This window comes from Centruroides vittatus, unplaced genomic scaffold (assembly GCF_030686945.1).
Source record: "Centruroides vittatus isolate TY-2023 unplaced genomic scaffold, ASM3068694v2 contig_19, whole genome shotgun sequence".
Classification (NCBI taxonomy): domain Eukaryota; kingdom Metazoa; phylum Arthropoda; class Arachnida; order Scorpiones; family Buthidae; genus Centruroides; species Centruroides vittatus.
Genome location: NW_027121169.1, coordinates 622,324 through 641,844, shown reverse-complemented (window position 1 = coordinate 641,844; position 19,521 = coordinate 622,324). Strand labels below are relative to the sequence as shown.

The window sequence follows — 19,521 nt, the reverse complement described above, 5'->3', positions numbered from 1 at the left end:
CATATGTTCCAATCAAAAAGAATATTTCACTAACATTTTCCACTAATATAAAATCATCTTTTAGTGAATTTAATAATTAATTTTATATTTAATATGTTAATGTAATAATTTTTTGTAAATTATCTGTTTATTATTAAAGTTATTAATACATAAGTAATTTGCTTATTATATTGGCATATAATCATTGATTTTTGTATTTCCTGAATATATGTTAGAAAAATCTAGCAGTTAGCTGTTTGTTTAGCTTGAGAAACATATGACATATGACAATAAAGATTTTTTTACTTTTAATTAAATTACTTGAAAGTCAATATAATTTCTTACAGTTCAAATTATTTATGTTAACTATGTTGAAGTTCTATAACAATAAATCAAAAATCTTTCAGGACTCTTCACTAGAGATTCTCATGAGGTGCTAGATTTCATAATCAAACTAATCACACAAGTCAGGAGAAGAGGTAAAGTATAACTTCATGTATTGTTATATTAAATATAGTATTTTAATAATAATAGTTTATAAAATGTCATTAATTCTTTTACATAATATTGCATTTGATATTTTTTTAATTATACACATATCACTTTTCCACAAATATAAATAAACTAAAGATAAAATTGGCTTTCTGTAATTTAAAATCCAGATAGTGGTGTTCTTTTTATGTGGGCATTTTTAAAGATTAGCATTATTCAGTTGAGTCTATGTCTGACTAGATGCATGTATTTTGAAGAATGTGCTTATAATTTGAAGTAAATGTTTACTTTTATTCATAAGGAATAGTTATTACTAAAGCAAAATCTTCATTCAAAGCATTTGTTTCATGCTCATAAGTATCAGGTTTTGCTTTTGTTTTTATTCATGATGTTCATAGACTCAACTGCAAGAAGTATTTATTTATTTATTTACATTTGGAAACATTGGAGACAATTGGATTCCACCATCCTGATAACAAGAGATAAAAAGAAAAAGAAAAAATACCCCAATAAAATATTAACAAAGTATAAAAGACATAGTAAAAATCATAAACATAGAAATAAAAAGAACAATTACATTATATATTATACAGAATGGATTTACACTTATTTTAAAGAAAATTAAAATCACAATATAGATATGTTTCCACAGGATGTATATGAGAGACTATACAGTAGAAAAAAGATCTTTGTGAGAGAGAAAGGTGAAAGAATGGGATGAAGAAGCATGATGTGTTGTGAGTTCTTACAGTTGGAATGCAGAGAATACCAGAAGTTTGGGATTTGAAACATAGAATGTGATCAAAGTATTTCAAACAATCTATAAGATTAGGAAGACCAAGGCAAACTCCTGCAACATCATGGTTATCAGTATAAGGTAGATTACAAAATTTATATATCAGGAAATAAACTTTATCTAATTTGGATTGTACTGTATGAAACAAATATGGAGCAGTCATTGCCCAGACAGGTAAACAGTAGTCAACAATTAACTGAAAATTTGTAAAGAAAATGGACTTTTTTGAAGAACAGGGATTTTGAAGAAATATTTTTATAGAAACACCAAATGAAGACCACATCTAATAGCAAGTGATTTAATAATGTAATGTAGTGCTCTGCCACTATTGTTTTTTTTTTAACTAAATAATATATATATATATATATATTTGTGTGTAATAACTGTCCGTCATTAACTGAAATTGTGTCGGGTTTTCTTTGTTCTCTTGATTGTTACGCGTATCACATGAGGTCGTCACAGTGGTGAAATCAATTGGTCTGGAGAGGATCACGTGTATAGCAAGGTACCCAGATGGCGGGAACTATAAAAGTATGTGTCACACTGGTCAGAGACCTTTTTTGTTTCCTTCCTTTGAGGACTCAAGAGGACTGGACTAGACTTGGAAGCTCCCATTTGGACGATGAGGGGAGAAGGTTAGGTAAGAATCAGACAGTAATGAATGAAGATTGAACTGTACCGTATGAAAAGGAAAATCCAACCACATTGGCCAGGAATTGGTCCCAACTGACGAATATTTTATGTAAAACTACACATGAGAATTAGGCTCACTCACTGGGACGATTAATTCATAGCTCGAAGTCTTAATCATTTTGTTGTTAGTTCATTTTCGATCAAGTGTTTGTTAACAAAGAATGCCAATTTTATCAATTAAGTGTATCAATAGGATACGATAACCTGATATAACAAGTGTTTTGTATAGTTGTAAGTGTGAAGCTTCGGAAATAGGTCTAGAATTTGTGCAAAAAGGGGAAAATAAATTTTTTTCTCATTGTTTTGGAATAGAAGCCAATAATAATTATTATTATTATAATAAATTTATGTTGAAAAAAACCATCAACAAGAAAAAAGGGGAAAACGAAAAATGAATGTTTTATGTCCATAAAAGGGCATGTCTGTAGAGATTTCCGAGAAAGTCAGACTTCTCAGGTTAAAACAATAGATGAATTTGAGTACTTAGATCGAACATCTTCGGTAGGAATCGAATTGTCAGCCGATGTTGACTCATCTAACGACCTGGATTTCGATCTCATTACAATTCATAGCGAAGGGGGGGACCAATTAGAGAGCGGAGGCAAGTCGGCATTGACCTATCGGAATGTTCGATCTGGGACTCAAAGGAAAGTTATAAAACCCTAAGAAAAAGAGGAGGTGACGTTCTCGGTTATTAGTTCTCTCAGTTCTCGATTCTAGTGCTCCTCTCCTGGATTTTTGCTACGGTGATTCAACAAGGAAAGCTTGTTTGACGTCCAGGAATTGGCTTCATTCTCCTGTTCCGTCAAGTGTCGTCCACGTACTGTACACCCAGTTGCCGGAAGTCATCTCTTCAAGTTGTGCTGTCCATATTACCTTCGCCGGAAGAGAAATGATTGTCGGAACATTTGAACTTTTTGTACAGACTGGTTTCCCATCTTTGGATAGGCATTACGCCTTGTTATAAGAATAGTTGTAAGAAATTTTTATTTTATTAAACGGTTTTGAGATGGAAAACCTGCCTCTGTAAAATTTTTCCACTCCCACAAGGCAGTGCTGACCGCTCGACTGTCACGACATCTTTTCACCCAGTCGGCTAACCTCACATAAGAATACCGTTTAAGTCTGCAAGTTGTTTGTCATTTTAAAAGGTTTTTTATTATTATTAAATTTATTTCCTTGTCCAACATGTGTCCTTTAATTGTAAAGTTCTCAATCGCGTTACCCAACAACCAGACTGGCTACATTCGATATAGCAGCAGTCAACACAGTAAGAAATATGATTGTGAAAGATTAATTTTTCATCACATACGATACCAAAGTTGCAATGAGACTGAACATAATTTATTTTAGTGGAGTCAATATAAATTGAAGGACAATATGGATTGCGAATTAGGGAAACGCACATAATAACAGTTTTATGGATATTGATTTTTTGATAGCAAATGAAAGTTAGCTTCAGGTAGAAGATGAAAGTATCTAGATTTGATATTATTAAAAATATTATAAATTTTATCGTCAGGAATAGATTTTTGTTTGGTGGTGGTTTTTTTTTTTTTTTGTTTTTTGAAACTTTAGGAATTAAATGCCAGAAGGTACAGGGATCTGTGGCAAAGGTAGATACAATCCTGTGGAAGTATTCTTGGAAAGCAATATGGTGTTCCTGATAATAGCATTGTTATAGTAATCTGTGTATGTAAAGATCACATGGGTTCCCATAACATTTCTATTTAGTCCATTGTTTTCTGATAGTATTGGATAGTTTCTTTAGGTGTGAAGGAAGCTATCTATGAGCAGAAGAGTTTATTTTACAGAACTGTAAAAACTTATTAGTTGTGGCCGAAAATATATTATAAATTTCATCAGTTAGTTTCTGAGGGGAAATAGGAGAGTCGAGGAAGGTCCAGTCAATCAAGCAGAGGATTCTTGAGGCTTCTGCTTTGTTGAATGAGGCCCAATTGGAAATATTAATGTGCCTAGCTGATTGATGTTTATTTGTGTTTAAAAGGACATCTAGACATATGGCATTGTAATCAGAGTTAAAACCATGAACATGACTGGTAGATATGGCATAATTATAGGTGAAAGCAAGGTTTAGAAAGTTATTAAGACACGATGGGAAAAGGATTTCTTGTTTAAATGAAAAAGTAATAAATATCATTAATAAGAAATTGTTCAATCAGGTCAAGGTAGGAATAGTATGTGCCACTAGAGTTCCAGATGTTAGGCATATTAAAATCACTGCATAAAATAATCTTTAGATTTTGGGAATTGATAAGGAAAAAAAGATATCTATGTAATATTTTAAAAATGGAATCTCTCTTATTATGGGGGGGTGTAGATCAAAACAATTGAGTTTAGAGGCGTAAAGCTTGACGGCAAGAATGGAATTGAGATATTCAAAAACTTTAACAAGTCTGAGTGAGGGGGAAAATCAAAAGGATCCCACCACTGCATTGGATATTATGAGATAACACAATATGTGAATAATGCAATGTATTAATAAAATTCAAGACATCATCAGAGTTTGGGGTAAGCCAGCTTTCTGTTAATATAAACAAATCATAAAAATTATTTAAAATCGAGGCAAGGAAAGGGCATTTGTTTTTAATGGACCTAACATTTTGACAAAAATTTTAAGATTTTTTGTTGAGGACATGATGGAAAGTAATAAGGTGCTATGAACAATGTTGTGGAAAAATAAGGGATTATCGAAAATGTATCAAACTAGACAATAGAACAAGAGGAAATTTAAAAAGTACAGAGCATGGTCTTGTATGGTATGAGCATCAGATGTTTAAGATAAAATTGTGTAATATAATATATGTATGTGCATATAAAACAATAAACACAAAATAAAATTACCTGAGAAGTTATTAATGAAATATGTTAACAAAGATGCAAGAAGTTGAACGTCTACACTCACACCATGCAAAATCAGTCTGTAGACTGATGTATGATTTGTTGTTGCTTTTATCTAGGTTTATTTTTTGTTAATGTTTAACTGTGGCTGAAGTAGTTAATCTAAGGAAGGTTAAATATTATAAACTTTATTCCTTTCCACAAGTCAGTGATTTTTAAGGCATTATTTAAGTTTGAAGAAGGAAGTGGTGGTTGGTTGGCACATAATTTTTTAGGAGGAATGACTGAATCACACAGTGGTGCACTAACTTCTTTACAAAAAATGAAAATTTGTTTAAGATATATAACTGACCTGGATTCCAAAAAAGGCATAGAGAACTTGGTGTAGAGCAGTCAACATTGTCACAAACTGAGCAGTGTTGTGGAGAAAATAATAGCTCAGGCTGATTGTTGGATAAAATTTCCTACAACATATCATTCTGTCATGGAAGCAAAACAACTACAGCAAAATAAAAATTGCTTTCCAACTTCAATTGGTGTGATTGACTGCACTCACATAAAAATAGAAAAGCCTAGATTTCATTGTGATGAGTACATTAAACATACAAGCTACTTACGATTCCAGATGTTCACTAGTGTTGATGTTAGTGGATATCTACACTAATTAACAAATGACACATTTAATCTTGTCCCTATGTTCTATTTTACTAGCCATATTCAATTCTGTGTCATAACCTGTACATTGAGAACTTCTACTCTTTTACCAAAAGCATTTGCTCAGAGATATAAGGTTATTATTATTCATACAAGACAGAGGAAGTGCTTTTGCTTCTACCTTATGCTTATCAGCATTTGCTTTCTTTTATTCATATGGGCCCTTAAGTTTACTATGAAATATTCTGGTTATACATTACACTACTGAATTTTTTATTTAAAGCTATTATGTTTCTTTATATTATGAATTGATTGTGGCTGTACTATAGATTACCACCTATGGAGTTTTGGGACTTTGAGTATATATTTGAACTCAGGGGACCGAGATGAGTTCAACGATACCCTACTTTTGGATCGGAGACCAAAAATAAGAAAGTTATAATATTTACTATTTCTTGCCTTTCACAGTGTTTTCACGCTATTTCAGATTTTTCTGCTGCTTAGCGGTAACATTTATCTCCCAGATGGATAGGTTAGGTTTGTTGGACAAGCCACGATAGTGGCGCGTAGTACTAGCCAACCACAAGCAATAGCGAGCATGTCGGTGGCTGAGGGGCCATAGGCCCTGAGGTCGAGGAGTGCAAGAGTGTGCGAAAAGGACTTAACTCCAACTGCAGACAATCAGTGTACTTGTGGATCAACATCTGCTTCTGTTGAAGATATATATGGCTGACTTGCTGAACTGCCTTTAAACACACGATAGGCTTAATGGAGAGAGCAATGCAACTCCTGATCATCGTGCGATCACCGGAAAAAAGTATGATAACTTTCTTATTTTTCGTCTCTGGTCCAAAAGTAGGATATTGTTGAACTCATCTCAGTCCCCTCAGTTCAGAAATATAATCAAAAGTCCTGAAATTTCATAGGTGGTAATCTATAGTCGCCCCTTGATTTTAAAAGAAGAAATAAAATTTCTTAATTTTAATATTTTGTAACACCTTTGTTTTTCCATGATTATGATCACTGAACAAGTTCTAAAATTACAAAGATTGAATATTTAATTTCTCATTTGGTGTAGATCATGGAAGCAATGAAAAAATTCCCACACTCTCAGTTCAAGATATTAGTTACCGTATTTTACGGACTATAAGACACACCTTAATTTTTAAGCAATTTTTTAAAAAAAAATACCTATAAGACGCTACGGACCATAAGATGCACTTGAATTTTGGAGGCAATTTTTTGAAGAAAAAAGTGTGTCTTATAGTCCGTAAAATACAGTACAGTGGTGCCTCGTATAACGCACGCCTCGAATAACGGACGCTGCGAACAACGGACTTTCTGTTTGGCCGTTACGTGACTCGAGCAACGGACTGGCTGCAAACAACGGACTTTCCGGCATAATTGGTGACTGCTCAATGGGTGCGTTCTTTAATAGTGGTCGCTACTCCGCTACTACGGGAGTGCGCTGCTGTGTGTAGGCATTTAGGAACGACGGTGAAAGAAAGAAAGATGGCGGCGCCCGCACTATCGATAGTATCATGATCGAGGAATCTATAATTCTAAAATATGAGCTTTAAAAGGCAAAAGAAGGGTCCCAATTGTAAAATTTAACCATAAAATGGATTATTTGTGCAAAGGGCATTCAAAAATAGCCTCGAAAAAAATTCGTAAAGACACTTACATCACCACGTGCGCTAACTCGCGCTTTCGCTATTTCTAAATTCTCATTCATAAAACCACATAATGGACCCGGAAACGAAACTATCTGATCCATGGAGGACGCCATGTTGCTTTTTACTGTAAACTACTGCTACAAGCGGCCGTTTTTGCCGTTCGACGGTGCGCACTCCCACCGGAATTTAGAAACGCGTTTCGCAGGAATTTTTAAACGGATGTCGCTTGTGCAGAGTTACGGGGAGGAATAAAAGAACGCACCCCATGTTCATTTTTTTTAATGATACAGTATGGTTATTTTATGCTGCGGAACGAATTACATGTTTTAACATGTATTTCTATGGAAAAATGCATTTCGTATAACGGACGTTTCACTTAACGGACGTGCACCTGGAACAGATTAAGTACGTTATATGAGGCACCACTGTACTTTGTTATTATTAGCACAGTAATCTATGACAACTTTTGTGAATTGCATCTGTGATATGTCATTGCTAATGATATTATTATTAATACCATTTTTGTGAATCCAGTTCTAGAAACACATTTTATGAATAATGAACTTTTCACAAACCATTCTGTTTAATTTAAGAGAAAATTGCATGAGTGTTTAACTCCATATTATATATCCAAGAGTTGGGAAGTAACAGTAAAAAATGTCTAACAACACAAATGAATACATTTTTAAATAACAAAAATGATAGCGATGATACCAAAGTGCCTTTAAATGATGAATTGACATCACTAATATTTGAAAGATAGTGTCACTGGAACTTAATTTTGGATAGCTCCAACAATCATTAAATATGAAAAAAATATTAAGATAAAGAAATGTGTTTAATTTTTGTTATTGTTTTTTTTTAAATGAAATAGAAGATTTTCTACTGTTATAATTTTAAAGATACATTTTATATTTTTTAAAATAAGTACTTAATTCATATATAAAGCCACTGTACTAGTACAGTACATATATAAAACAGAATGTATCACCGTGTTATGTGGAGGTTTACTGTATATTTATAATAAATATATACAAAATTGAATGAATGAATTGAAAATAATTATATTTTTTGAAAATATAAATGTAATTTATTTTTGCTTTAATTAATTTATTTATTTTTCATATTTTTAGGGCTCAGTGTATCATTAGATAGCATTTATCATAGTTTAAATAGAACTATTTTGTATCAGTTATCTCGGCCAGCTGATTCTGTTGTTGGTAAGTAATTTATTTTATATTTTAGTTTCTGATTTAGTTTTAGTTTCCACTTTTAATCCATTCACTTGTGGCTGTACTATAGATTACCACCTTGCAACCATCACTTTTATTGATGAATGATGCCAAATATTTTTCATATTCTTCAGTCTTGTGCAAGACATTTTGATTTTATTTTATTTTATATATGTAATATAATATAATATACCATATTGTATTATATGCCAGTGTATATAGGCTGCACTATTTTTACTCTAAATATTTTGACCAAAATTAGGGTGCAGCCTAAACTCAAGATTATGAATAATTTTAAAGCAATTTAAAATTAGGTAGGTAGCAGAAAGCTGCTGCAACATTGAAATTAGACATCAAATCATGAGCTCATGTCGTGCCATGAAACATCTTTCCCAGTCATAACTATAAATTCACCTTCAGGAAACTTCCCTTAAATTCACTTTCAGAAATTTTCATATTTTGGGCAATCCTTTGGGCTTTGCATTGAATCATTTCAACATAGAAAATCCATTTGCTTGAATTTCACAGATATACCTCAACAGATTAGCTTCCAAGGTTGGGATATTTTGCTGTCGTTCTGCAAAACATTTGCCAGTTTTGTGATGTTTTCTCAAGATTGTCTTTTGTTTGAATCCATCATCATGCATTCATGTACATCAAACTTTCTTTCTGCTTCTCAATTTCCATTTTCTTGTGCATAATGCATCAGGTGCAATTTAAACTTCACTGTCTAACTCACTGTGCAGGCACTCAACAATAAGCATTAACCATTATTTTATCTCTTTGTTTGGAATTTACAGTGTTGCCATATTTCTGTACACCTGCATCTCTACTTTCATTCTTTGGTGAAATTTTGAGATTTTTATTTTTTTCCAAGTATATCATTTCAGAAATGGAGTATAACTTCTACATGCACGTGGCCTATACACACATAAATATGGTATTTTAAGAGAATTAAAGGTTGAAGACAAGAAAATTAATCTGAGTGTATTACAATAAAAAAATTTGAAAGTAAAGATCATAATTTTCAGCATATAATCCACAAAAATTGCTAGAATTCATAGTCTGCACTTACTTTTAAATTGGACTTTAAATCACTTTAAAATGGATAACCAGCAAGTTATATGTAGAACGTTATGGTAAGGATATAATTATGATGACAATATAAAACTGCACACTTTTGTTATTGCTATTTCTCAAATATCCAATTTTTTTCCTGCAAGTTTAGGCTACATTTGTTTAGTAAGAAATTTTTTGCTATCATCTCAATAGTTAAAGGCATAATTCATATTTTTTTATATATATATATATATATATATATATTTAAATATCATTATCATGAATTAGTTTATAACATTATTTTTTTGTTCTTTTGACAATTAACTTGATACAAATTTTAAAAAAATTCAAAATTGTTTGTCATTTGTAAGATGTAATGAAAGTTTTTAGTGTTGCATTATTCATTATACTAAATTTCATTTTGCTATTAGGCTTGATTATTTCATCTATAAACTTTTTTTGTTGTAGCTTCTCATTTTGTAAATCATGGAAGGCTTTTCATGTTGATACTTGCAAGTCTGCATAAAGAATTCTTGGATAAAACTCTAAAATAAATATACAATATATTGTCAATTGATTTTATGGACTGTATAATCTAGAGTTCATCAATGGGTGAATACATTACCCAACAACGGTATATTAGAAAATATATAGAATTATAAAATGATTTATAGTACATCTAATCTTTAATTTACACATTCCATCTAAAATCCAACTAAATTAGTTCCATCTAAGAAGAAAATCAAGTAAACTGAGACTAATATTTATATAGGAACTGGAGAGATAGGTTTCAAGATTTTATTTTATTTTTATTTGTAACCAGTATAAAATGAAAATAACATTTCCTTCTATATATTCATCTCTTGATTGTAAAAAAAAAAAAAAAGCAACTGAAAGGCTGAGTGCAGCATACATGCTTGGCTTCGCTATGCATAACCAAGCTGATAATCAAAAATTAACCTAGTAAATCAGGTACAAACAACATTGTAGGAAATAACAAAGAAATAAAATTATGAAAGAGTGAACATATTTACAATATTTATAGTAATGCAAAAACCTATTTGCATAGGTTATCTATCTCAGCAATTTGTCTCTTCAGTATATATTTTCAATATGTAAATACTGTCAGCCAGTTTTAATCATAGTAGAATTACATGATAAATATTCACTTTTGTTTTTGAATTTAATTTACAGAACAAATGGCTATATTAGAGAGTCTACAGAAAATAATTTCACATCGAAATATCATCTTAGCTGCAAATAATACTGAAGTAGAATTTTTTGGGTGCCTCTGTTATTGTCTTTTACAATTGACAGAAGATTTACAAATTAGGTAAGTTATCTAAGTAAATTTATATTTTATTTTTCATTTTGAGGTTTAACAAGTATTATATAAGAAAAAAGTATATCTAGGTTGTTAGCAAAATCAGTTAATCTCATCTAAAGTTAATTTTGTTAAAAATGTGTTAAAATCGTTAAATTTATTGTTAGTAATCAATGTACTTAAAGATTTACCAATTCATAACTACAGTTATAAATGATTTAGGAAAGGAATTTATCGAAACATTGGTTTTTTTCTTTGTACTGGATTATGATTTAAATTCCTGTATTTATAGTAGCATTGTCTGTAACTGTCATTGGGCTTCAATTTGAAAAAATTGTAGACCTATAAATTTTCACTGTTGTCCGTCTGATGTCTGTCCTTCCTTAAACTTGAGAACAAAGTTTGGTAGATGAAATCTAAAACCAGATACAGAAATCTTAGGGGGCATGATCCCAAATTAACTATATATGAATTTCTGATGAAAACTGTAAGTCATGTTATTTCAATTCAAAGATTTTTTCTTGAAAGGAGTTAGTCATGTCAGTCATCTATCTATTGGTAACAGGAAAAGTATGATGTACAGTAGAGGGGCAAACACTACTAATTTGAGATAGAGAGCTTATATTTTAAATTAAAAAATTATTAAAAATATGATTAAAAATTGCAACCTGGCTTTGTGACAATGTCACAATAAATATTTGATTGTTGTCACTTTTGGTATCAATAAAAACTTCACTCAAAACACTCATGCAAACTTACATGAATGATTTGAGTGAAACTGATGCAATTTAGTTCATGCATAAAGAAATATATTTGTAACATGAATTGTAATGTTGCTTTTGCTAAATAATTTCTTTTTCAGACTGTTATATACCAATTGTATGTAAAGCAACTGATGAAGTTAATGATGAAAAAATTTAAGTACTATACAGTTTCATGCCCATGAAAATTTCTTGGTTAGAGCAATGTTTGTCTTATAATGCCGTAAAAAATTGGAGGAAATGTGTGATTTAAATCCTGCTTTAGTTTAGATATTTATATTTATCAAAGATAAAATAAAATAATAACAACAAAATTTACACCTAAATGCTAATTCCAGCAGTAAATGAACAAGAAACTTTAATGTTCGAACGTTTTCGGGTTCTTTTAGAGGCCCTCCTCAGGAATGTAACAAAACAGTTCTATCGTTTGAAAATTTATTATTATTATTATTATTATTATTATTATTATTATAGCATTGTAAAAAAATTAGTGCGATGTAAATGATGTGGAAATTGTTTTCTTTTACATAGCAGGAAGACGAATATTTAATTACACTAAAATTATTGTTGTTCTTGTGGCACTGTAAATAATATTTCCATGATTGTGGAACCAGAATATAATCAGAGTTAATACAACCTCCCTTCATGCTTTCTATATAGATCTCAAGAGCCTCCAACGAGCGTAAGTTGTGTTGGTCAATGGCCCTGTGCAAAAGAGTGGCTTCATCCCAACATGGAAAAATCCTGCATTCAGTAGCTTGCTGGGCTAGTGCAGTATTATACTTCAACTTGGACACATCATATTTGTGGTCCTGTATTCTAGCCTCAAGGGATCTCTATGTGGATCCGATGTATGTTACCCGACGATTGAAACTTTTGTCATGCAATGGTATGCAGTACACTCCTGGCGCTTTCTTGTCATCAGACCTGTTTTTAGCATTAGTTAATAGTCTAAAAATATTCCGTTTTCTCTTATATGTTAAGCGCAAGTTCAAATCCTCAGCGATTCTATTATAAATTTGTTGAAGGGGCGGTTTGTAGATATAACCATCCAATTGTGCTGTGATATAACCACCCGATTTGTTCCCATTTAACTTTATATTATTGAGTTTGGCAATTAGTACTTTGGAATTAGAGACAATAAAGCTGTAAGCATCAAGATGGCATTTTAACAGGTGATGGATACGTTTCTCTAACAAGAATGTGGGAGATCTGGCTTTATCAATTACAGGTCTTAATTTTTGCCCGGGTTTGTGTGTTTTGGCAAAAGCAAAAAGTCGGGGGGTGTCGGGGAGCTAACTATTGAATGTTGAAGGCCTAAGATTGCAGCAAGGCCAGTGAGGGTGAATCTACCGACACGACTTTGTAGCTTTGTTGTGTAGGAGATCTCAGCAGGTTGACATTGAGTGTCAACTATATATTGGTGTAATATACTGACATAGGTTGTCTTTAGCATGATGGCAATTGCCTTGCTTTTATCCGCTTTCACCATTGTGATGTTATTAGATTGGAGCCACTTCTTACTGTGTCTGACGTAATTCCAGAACTTGTGTACATCAGGTTCAGGTCTGTAACTTTCAATTCCCATCAGCGCCTTCTATCGAAGATAGTCCTTGCGGGTGTCTGGATACTCGCTATTTCCTCTAGATAGTAATTTCTCCAAGTTCAGAGTGAACGAAAACGGATCCGGTGCAGCTTATTGAAGCATGAACATAGGACCAAATTTGAATGTCTTGCGGAAGTATTCTGGAGGAGAGATGTTGTCTCAACATGGGATAATGTTGTTGAACTTAGGTTTTGGATGCAGTTTTTGTACTTTGATTATCCAACTGAGCTTTTTTTCATATTTACAATGCAAGTTATGCTTGACACTTGCTTCCAGATCAATGACTCTGGAGTTCCGTTTCAGGATAGCAAAATCCTGTCTATATAAGTTCTCCTCAAGATTGATGAGTTGTTTCAATTTATGGTACATCATTCATCTGGTGCATCAGATAGCCTTTCTGAGGCACAAAAATCGTACTTTAGGCAGAAGAGCTTCACATCCATACAGAAGTTTTATTCGGAAGATGGACATTGGGTATGTTCCATTGTTTTGACAGCTAGTTAGGAATCCCAGCTTCTCTCTTATCCTGGTTAGGGATAGAACAGCCTTTCTGTATAATTTGGTCGGCATTGCCATGAGTAAATCAGACAAAAAAATTAGCGCACATAAACTGGAACTATACTAACAAAATTCACACCTAAATGCTAATTCCAGTAGTAAATGAACAAGACACATGGCTGTATTCGACGGTTAAAGAATTTTCAAACAATAGAACTGTTTTTTTGTACATTCCTGAGGAGAGCCTCTAAAAGAAGCCGAAAACATTCAAACATTAAAGTTTCTTGTTCATTTACTGCCATATTGTTATAGGAATACCTATAACAACATGGCATTTCTACAACACAGTTTTGCTCTAATACAATTCAAGAATTTGGGAAATCCTCTGTATAAAATTTCACAATTTTTAAGTGCAAAGTCCATCATTTGATATTTTTTTATTTAATTAACCATGCATATTGTCTCAAATTTGCCCACAGATTTTAGAATATTGAAATTTTAAATTTGTTTAGTGCCTTTCATTGGGTTTACTTTAATGAGAACTGATAGTGCAATTTTTTTCCTTGTCCTAGTTTTCCTATCAACTGGGTGTCATTGTTGCTTTCAGACTTTACTCTTTAAGACTGTTGTGTGTTTTGTTTTTATAGATTAAACTTTGTATTTAGTAAAATTTATTTAAACATTTTTAGGTAAATGCTATTAAGCTTTTTTAAGCCATAGGTCAGTCATCATTCATAAAGATGACAAAAAAAAATGAAAAAACAAAATCTTGGTACTTGAACAATTTGGTATTCGAACACAAATTCCAAAAGAAAAAAAATTGCTTGGTACTAGAATGAATAAATGCAACCTGCTAGAACAAACTTTTGATTAATAACATATTTTTATTTTTATTTTGTCATCTATAAAAAAATTTTTATGATTAAAAAAATAAAGATGTTGCTGATATTTCTGATTAAGATCAACAAAAAAGCTCAGAATATGACAATACTTTGTAAAAAGAAAACATCTTCAGTCACTAAATTAATATTAATGTATAATACAGTACTTTTAATTGTGATTGTTAGTTAATTACTGATTGGAAATAAATTATTGATTGCTTTAATAATCATATTTCTCTTAGTAATGAAAAAGAATAGTATATTGGATTGGCCAATAAGTCTGTGCATTTTTTTTAATATAGAAAATAAAAATTTTATTCAATAATATATTCACCATTTTTATTGAATACCTTTTGTTATCTTTTGGGGAGCTTCAAAATACCTTGTTTAAAAAACTTCCAGTCTTTTTTGGTGAAAAACTGTTCCAAGTGCCATTTTATGTCATCATCGGAAATGAAGCACTGTTTGTGTATAGAATTTTGAAAGAAAAAACAAATCGTAATTGGAAGGGGCAAGGTTGGGTGAATATGAAGGATGACATAGACATCCCAGCCAAGCTCCAACAATTTTTGCCAGATTTGCAATGATTCATGTGACTGTGATAGAAGACAATGCCATTGCAATTTACCATTATGGATGCTTCTCCTGAATAGCTTCATTTAATTTGTCCAGCTGGTCACAGTATATGTTGGAATTGATCATTTTATTTTTCAGAAGCAGTTTGTAAAACAAGATACCCTCCCACCAAATCAAGAGCATGACTTTGCTTGGATGAAGTCCAGCTTATTGCAGTAGTTTGCCATGCTTTCCCCATGATCTTTCACAATTGATGTTGATGTAAACAATCCACTTTTTATCTCAGCTCCATTCGCTTCAAAAATGGGTCACTTTCCTCACAGTTTTTGAGAGAATTACAGATGGAAATGCGAATGATGCGATTAGCTTTACTAAGTTTGTGTATAACCCAAACGTCCAGCTTGCTGGTGTATCCAAATTGACGCAGATGATTTTTCACACTTGATCTCCCGCATCATGTAGTATGGATTACTGTTGACTAATTCTTTTATTTGATTGCTATTGATCTCAACTGGTCAACTTGATTGTGGTGCATGTTGAATGGAAAAATCTCCAGAACGAAATCTTGCAAACGACTTCTGGCACACATATTCTTTCATGGCATTCTTACTGTACACTTCACATACTTTTTTGCAGGTTTGTGCCATATTTTTACCTTTTTTAAAATAATTTAATTTAATTTATTTAGTCATACTGGGAAGAACCCACAATGCGGGGAATACAAAAATCAATGCATAACATTTATACATTACAAACTAAACTAATATACAAATACAATTCATAAGTTATTACAGAGAAAATTAAAATATACATAAAAAAACAAACATATTATACAAAGTGATATCAAAAATATATATTTAAACAAAATATATATATATAAAAAAGAAAAACAAAATTGTGGGGAGAACTATCTGAACAAAAAAGAACATTATATAAAAGAAATTAATCACACCCACCTATAAAACAAAAAAAGGATTAAGTTGTCACGTCAGAAAGTGGATAGACTCCCAAAAATTCTTTGCCACGAACACACTTTTAAAGGAAGAAAGCAAATGCCACCTTTGGGCAAAATCAACTATTCCAATATGCAAAATGAAACAAAATGTACACCACAGTCCGTACAAAGGCTCACTGAAACAATAAGACAACAAAAGATTACCTAAAAAAATAATTTAATTTTCTGAACAAAATTAATTAAATCAAAATTGCGTGAATTACCAATAAGGTCCAAAAAATTATCAAACGGAATAATGGGTACACCGAAAATACTTTCACAAATTTTTTCTAAGTTAGTACACCTAGCTATCACATGAAAAGCATCCAGTAGCTGATCACCTTGACAATATATGCAAATTTCTCTGCAATGATTCTATAAAACAAAAAAAAAGGATTAAGTTGTCACATCAGAAAGTGGATAGACTCCACACCTTTTTTAAAATAAAAACATAATGTGTCAATAATGCACATTTTGTTCACTCATCTTTGTAATACTGTCAAACACAAACGAAACTAACCATCAAGCTTTATTTTTGACAAATGTTAGTGAAATGTCACTTGTCAAACAAACATGTGTTTTCAAGGTTAAACTATTAATACTAATAATTGCTTTTCAGAGCATCTAACTCTATCTATCAGCAAAAACCACACAAACTTATTGGCCAACCCAATACTTTTGTCAACTTTTGGAATCTAACTCTATGTTTTGCACTAATCCTTTGTTTCATATAGCAAGAATTTGCATAACACTGCACTTTTCCAAAATACAATTACTATGCAATTGTTAGTAAAACATTTATGTTTATTGTAATTATTTTTTATTGAATTCATATACAGAAAATATAACTTAAATTATAATTTTATAATAGAGATCTTAATAGGAGGACAACATGGCATGTAAGTGTCAGTTCTTATTCATCAAAAGAACCAGAATTCCAAATCCAGTCACCACAGACCTCATTACAAGAAGGTGCTCAATTAGTTGCCGGTGCGGCTCGTAGAGTGTGGGGAGAACTTTATATGTCAAAAAGACAGGTAACTTTTTAATTTTTATTTGTAATACAAGTACTGTTTATTTTGGTAATTAATTATCACAAGGAGGAATTTCAACAAAGTTAAAATATTGTTTGAATACCAACATGTACAGTTATCAATATAGTGGACCCCTATAATGCATCATACAGGTCAGTATTCATAAAATGTTTCTAACTTTATGGCTATTTTACCATTATGCCATACTCACAGTTCATACATAACACATGTGGTTTATATAATGCAGAATATATCCTTTGCATTGTATGGAGGTTCACTGTGTTTGAAAAATCTCCAAGTACCATTTAATTTAGTATCTGTTTTACTAAGAATTGTGATAAAACACACAACCAAAATAAAAAAATTGAATATGTTTATTGCTTGTTCCAATAACCTGTTTGATGTTATTTAATTGCAGTGTCCTATAATAACAATCTAACAAATTTTTCTATCATGCTTTTAATGTGTGCTATTTACTACAGCAACTGACACTGCACTTATTTGTCACATATCTATCTAGGGTTATACATAATCATAGGTACTGTACATGTGTGAGAAAATATTGTTCTATTACATTATCAAGAAATAGCAGCCATGGAGGGAAAACAACCTGATTATTGTACCAGAAAAGCAGAATATTTAATATCTCTTTATGTTGGGAATTAATATATTATTCTGTAAATTTAGCAATTGCTTTAGAAATGTTTAATATTGTCCTCACACTGAGTATCAATGAAATTGTAGAACTGATAATTACAACACAATCTATAATAGTAGACATTACTGCTGATTTTCATTTAATAACTTAATAACTGCATCTTTGATGCACCACAATGGCAGTTGTTGGTGTATCATTGCAAAGCATTGGTTTCAGTATAGATGTTTATTTGTATAACTGCATCTTTACTTTGCTAAAAGTGATCATAAAACTATTTTTTGTCATATTTAGATAGAAAAAAATTTCTATCTTGCAATTAATTTTTAATTATTGATCAATGTTTCATATAATCAGAAATATTCATATCAGAACCATTGTCATGTTATTGAATTCTCTAACAACAATTGCAACTAATGTTAATGTTCTGGGAATTAATATGAGACTATTTTCTTGAAGAGATTTTTTACTATCTAAGTTTAAAATAAAAAAATAAAAAAAATAAAAAAAAAACAGTATCAACTAGAGACCACCACCAAATCCCGGCACTCACAGACACCCTACCTCATCATCCTTTTCTCACTGTTTGTGGAGACCCTTGGTTTGTTTCAAAACCATCAGACATTAGAATCAGAGCTTTGTGTGTTGGACTAAACTTTGATTTTTTTTAAGTGAAAAAGTCCAATTTTTCACTTAAAAAAAAAATCAAAGTTTAGTCTCTTCCATATTTATTCACTGACATCTCTGCTCTGCTTGACAACTAGCTTCTTATAGATAAAAGTATAGCAAAACATTTATCAATATATTTGAGGAAGGAAAATAAAAATAGAGATGGCAGTACTGAGAATCAATGAATTATCACAAAAGTTTTGTTACCAATAGTCTATATTGGGAATAAACAGGTAAAGCAAGTGGAGGGTTGCTGTTCCCCTGAGCATGTTGTCTTTCGCCAGCATGCCCAGGGGAAAAAATAGAAATGACAGCATAAGAAATTAATAAATTTTCACAAAATTTTTGAACAAGTGAGCAAAGCCTTTGGAACTAGTCAGTGAAGCAAATGGGGCAAAGCCCTTTAGTATTACTATAAAAATAATGAAATTTCAGTCTTATAATGGTGAGTACTTTTATTTACTTGTCTAAACTTTGAAATATCATTCATAGTAAATAAATGTTGTCCATAATAAAAATAAATGCTCAAGAGTTAAGTATTTCTCATAATAAATATCATGGCTTGTGATATTATCAAGTCTGACTTGCCAAACTCCTTGCTCTATTTCTTGCAAGTCTTCTTTTTGTTTGATCACCTGGTATAAAACAGATTGAATTTTTAACTCATAATTTTAATAGATTTAAACTTAATATATTGTTTGGTATTTTCTTAAAAAATAAAAATTGTATTTATTTTTTATATTTAATAAATTGATATCTTTCACCAATTGATATTTTTAAGTGTACAATAGATAACTGCTGAATAATCAAGTTTGGGATTAACATCTTTACGTAACGAAGGTAGATACTATAAGATATTTTGAATGTATTTACTGATATCCTTAAGCAGTTTGTATAATTTCTCGCAATCTTTCCAGGACCAATTTGAAAGATTCTGGCAAGTGCTTCATTTATTATTTTAATCTTTCATATATTTCTTTTCTTGCATGCAAATTGTATTTCATTATCATGTGAAACACACAGAATTACTATTAAAAATAAAGTTTTTTTTGCATCTAATAAATATTTTAATTCTAACAG

At 31.3% G+C, this 19,521-nt stretch overlaps 1 protein-coding gene across 1 annotated transcript in view; it reads left to right on the top strand.

Annotated features, from left to right (window-relative positions):
* bchs (WD repeat and FYVE domain containing 3 bchs) overlaps positions 1–19,521 on the top strand; it is a 232,023-nt gene that overhangs the window by 162,927 nt on the left and 49,575 nt on the right. Inside the window, exons 41-44 of the mRNA XM_067264512.1 lie at positions 387–458; positions 8,286–8,372; positions 10,638–10,776; positions 16,955–17,120. Coding sequence (XP_067120613.1) covers positions 387–458; positions 8,286–8,372; positions 10,638–10,776; positions 16,955–17,120 — 464 coding nt within the window. The remainder of the gene's footprint in view (positions 1–386; positions 459–8,285; positions 8,373–10,637; positions 10,777–16,954; positions 17,121–19,521) is intronic.